This window comes from Ciona intestinalis, unplaced genomic scaffold (genome assembly GCF_000224145.3).
Source record: "Ciona intestinalis unplaced genomic scaffold, KH HT000046.2, whole genome shotgun sequence".
In the NCBI taxonomy this organism is placed as follows: domain Eukaryota; kingdom Metazoa; phylum Chordata; class Ascidiacea; order Phlebobranchia; family Cionidae; genus Ciona; species Ciona intestinalis.
In genome coordinates this window covers 14842-19203 of record NW_004190368.2, presented here as the reverse complement: position 1 = coordinate 19203, position 4362 = coordinate 14842, and the positions used below count along the sequence as shown (strand labels likewise).

Genomic DNA, 4362 nt, shown 5'->3' with positions numbered 1-4362 from the left:
GAAGAACAGAACAACATAGAAAATTTATTTCCGACGGTATAACTAACCATGAATTTAGTGTTTGTTAGATAAACATCATTGCTGACTATATGAATGAATGCAACTGATTTATCTTTGCATGGCAGGGCAACGACAGTCGTAATGCAACGAGCGCGCTAATCGCTAAGTCTATACCACTGCGTCGGACGATGGCGCTGTAACGCAAGAGGCTGTAATTAGTAATACCTGACTTAAACGGGTATTTATTAATTTAATCTATTTTTAGGTTTGAACTTACTAATTTTTACCATTTATTTTGTGTTGTGCATCTCTGCCTGATTTATTATTGTCGAAATAGCCGGTCAGTTCGGTAGCCATATGTATCGTATTGGGATTTGAGAAGTTTGTTGGCGGGAGTCGGACGCACCATTTTCCGCGGAAAAATAGTTGGTTCATAGATGCAAAAAAATTGCAACCGGTCGATTAGGGCAAAGTTATATACACATTTACTGATATATTAGGATCAAGTAGTTATTTATTTAAGTTAAGTTTCGGTAAGTGAAGTAGGTATATGTCATTCACCTATAGCATTTAAGTTGTCATTACGTTTTATTTATTTTTTTGTAGCTTTCTAAATAGTTAGCCAAACTGCAAATGTGGAATTTGTGTGAAGTAAAAAGTGTTGCTCAAACGATTTTAAACAGTGTTGACAAATGGTAAATACGAATTATGGAAAATGAATGGAAAACTGTTTCTAAGAAACATAGATTCAGACAAGTGAAAAAATGGGGCAATGAATGTATTTTGAACAAGTCACAAAAATTTGAAGAAACAAATATTTCTGATAAAGATACCATTAATGATTTTATCAACTCATTAATTACACTGAAGAAATCTCAAAATTTTGAAGAATTTGTCAAAGTTTTGTATGAAAACTTGATTGGAAGTGGCTCAACAAATATTTGCGAAGTTGTGTGTTATGGAATAGGAAGTCCTTCAAGTTCAAATATATCTCGTTATCAGCTAGCATTATTGTATATAATTCATATCATGCTTTCTGCACCAAAATGCTGTGAAATTAGTTCCTGGCCGTTATATATTCATACGCAACTGCAAGAGATAAGTTCCACAAATTTAAAACCTAAATCCGATGTTAAATGTTTTTGCTTTGACCCAGTTTGGAATTCAGCGGACAAAAATTTAATAAAACAAATGGGATTTTGTGTTTTAAATGAAAATGAAGAGGGGAAACGAAAAACTGACGTTAGGACTTTATATTTCATGATACATTGTGATAAATGGTTGTATAATAATCTAATATGGAGTAACTGGTGTCATAATAGATTAAATAACATGACAATCATAGGCAACTCATTTAATTCCATCTATGAGCGTAGTGTTAATCGTAAATTACGCAAAACCTATAAATTTTTAAGCTTAGTTAATGAATGGGATTTAATAGAAGAAGTTTTGTTGCCTGTTTGGAGCAAACAAGATGATGTTTTTAATGACACAGCTGTTATGCGATTCAATGAAACAGCTTGTGTAAAATATGCGGCAAATATCGAAACTACAGCAAGTTTAGATAAGCCACCAGAATATTTGTCCAATGATATATAAAATTAAAGTTCATCTTCTTCTTTTAACCTTACTTTTTCCTTTCGACATTTCTTCTGTTTGGTTTATCACTAATTTTGGCCACTGTAATTCTATATTGGTCACTCAAAGTCTGAAACAGTAACTTGTTTCTAGGTTAGGTATAACAGCAACATATAAAACTAAACTAATTATTGAATAATTGTTTATGAAGCACCTGCATGGTGTATAGTTGTATACCATCCACAAACAAGTTTATTTAACTTTCCATCATGGCTGATTTAACGGTAAAATATCAAAGATTGGCTCACGAGTACGCAAAGGTAGGTTCATGTGTTGTATATATATATATATTATAAAGTAAATACATAATAATGGCTAATGGCATTGATTTAAATAAAGAGATTATTAATTTAGTTTACTGTAATATGCTATTATGCTTCTTGGCCTGGTTGTCTAGCGTTCATTTGTGGATATGTATGCGCTCTATCGCTCATACGTATAATATAAGTTATAACTTAGTGTTTTGTATATATATTAAATTGTATGTTTGCTTATTGTTTGATTTTGTTTTAGTTGAAAGCTCAAAACCAGGTTCTCAAAAAAAGCGTAATTGAATCGCAAGCCACTGCTACAGATATGCAGGTCAGTCTTGTTATAAAGGCTCTATGTAACAACAATTTATTTGCTTAGCATCAAACCGTAAAGGCTTTTATTAATACATTTTTGAGTAAAAGTTTTATTTTTGTTTATGAACATTTGTTTTCTATTTGGGTTATGGTTAAGGGCTTAAGTTATAGGCATGGTTGCATTTGGATTGTGGTCTTTGAAGGTGTATGAAACAAAACACTCGTGGTATAACGATTGTCGTTTTCCCGTGACGCTAGAATAAATGAGTTACATTTATTCATATTTGTTCCAGGATCTTCTCCAAAGCAAAGAGCAAGCGATACGTCGATCCCAACAAGAGATTGAAAGCACCAACTTTCGCAGCCAACAAATGCAACGAAGGGTCGAACTTCTGCAACTTGAACTTGATCAGCTTAATCGGGTTAAAAGGGGAAAGGTGGGATAGTGGGTGAATGTAACTTGTTTATCCTCGCATGGTGAGGCATTGACAGTCGTTATAAGTTATAACACAGGTGTTCTGTTATATACACCTCGTTCCAGCTTATGTGTTACCAGTTACCACGTATGTAACTTATTTATCCTTACATGGTGGGGCAACGAAAGTCGTTATAACACAGGTGTTCTGTTTCATACACCTCGTTCCAGCTTATGGGTTACCACGTATGTAACTTTGTGGATTGATCAACTTAACTGTGTTAAAAGGTGGGGTTGCCAGAATATTAAAGAAGTCACAAGCATTTTATCAGCAAACTATTTTATTGTTAATACTTGTTTTTATATTCCATTGCTCTTTTTGCTATAACAGTGTAATATATAAACTGGGTTCTTTGGTACAAATTTGTAATTATTTCCACCATCGTTTCTTGCATCTTGTCCATAATGAATAAAACTAATATTTTTCAAGGCGTAACCAATTCTAATTCTAATTGCTGTTTATATTTAATTGAAAGGTTCCAGGAGAAACTTCCAATCCACCTGTTAACAGCGTGCTGGATGAAGACCTTAATAATAAAATCATAGAGAATGAAATGCTGCATAAAAAGGTGAGTTTTGTAAACTCCAATACGACTCTAAATATAGTGGCACGAAAAAGCTGTCGTCTTTCACTGTAGTAAGGCCTTGTGCAGCCTTAGCTTTGAGCTTCATTTCATGGCTTGCTCCAGTGAACAGCAGCATTATTAGAAACAAATTAATTTAACCCTAAACAGTAATGTTATTGATGTATGAATTCTAAGGTTCAAGAGTTTGACATGAAGACGAAACAACTTGAAGAAAGTTTAAACGAACGAGTTGAAGTTGCCTTACATGAAGCTCGAGTCGCTACTGAGGGTTTGGAGGGGGTTACCACAAGTTATAATGCGGTGGGTGGGATAATATACTCATGTTGGGTCAACTCTAGTATTTCAGGTCCAATGGCGTGTTTCGCTGTAAGATCTTACCCATATAGAATAGAATGTGCATATACAATGTTGGGGTAATGGGCCAACTTTGGTCTAAATCACAGGACCAATGGCATGCTGTAGGACCTCAACCATATAGAATAGAATACTTGTGCTGTAATGTCTTACTTGTTTTGAAAAACACACACACACCTATATAAATATAATATATATAATTGTATTCCTGTTTTCCTTTTTCAGATGAAAGAGAAATTAGAACGAGAGAACTTAACGTTGAAAGAAAAACTGCAAACTTGCAAGGAAGAATTCAATGCTTTGAAAACCCAATCAACCAAACAGTACGTTATTGATATATTTATAACGCTTGTGTTTCTATATCTACTATATATGGTAGCTTTACACATTTGGTGCTCCAACGCAGTTTTATAAATTGTCCATATTGCTTAACAGAAAAAAAATAAGCACCTTCAAACTTACATTTGTGGTAACTCGAAAGCATACCCTGCCCGCAAGGCTTAACAAGCTACATACAAGGTAACCAGTAAGCGGGCATGAGGTTTATGAACAGAACACCCTTGTTAAAACAACTGTCATTGCCCTGCCCTGCGAGGATAAATAAGTTACATGCGTGGTAACTTGTAAGTGGGCACGAGGTGTATGAAACAGAACACCAGTGTTATAACGATTGCCGTTTCCCCGCTTTGCAAAGATTAACAAGTTGCATTCCTTCATTCTTCCACAGAATATCGGAACTCAA

The 4362-nt window shown here is 34.4% G+C and overlaps 2 protein-coding genes across 2 annotated transcripts in view; both read left to right on the top strand.

Moving 5' to 3' along the window:
• Positions 1-565: 565 nt before the first annotated feature.
• Positions 566-1731, top strand: LOC104266481 (SRR1-like protein). Its single transcript, XM_018815194.2, has one exon. The coding sequence runs from the start codon at positions 709-711 to the stop codon at positions 1597-1599; it is 891 nt and encodes a 296-aa protein (XP_018670739.1). The 5' UTR covers positions 566-708; the 3' UTR covers positions 1600-1731.
• The window catches only part of LOC101241994 (protein phosphatase 1 regulatory subunit 21), a gene marked incomplete in the record, with an annotated part of 9621 nt that continues 6986 nt past the window's right edge, over positions 1728-4362 (top strand). Inside the window, 6 exon segments of the mRNA XM_026837990.1 lie at positions 1728-1898; positions 2152-2220; positions 2498-2641; positions 3156-3248; positions 3441-3566; positions 3846-3943. Of these exon segments, the coding sequence (XP_026693791.1) occupies positions 1848-1898; positions 2152-2220; positions 2498-2641; positions 3156-3248; positions 3441-3566; positions 3846-3943 (581 nt within the window).

What these genes read in the sequence shown, in the direction of transcription:
- LOC104266481 (XM_018815194.2), top strand. Translation starts at nt 709, where the DNA reads ATGGAAAATGAATGGAAAACTGTTTCTAAGAAACATAGATTCAGACAA.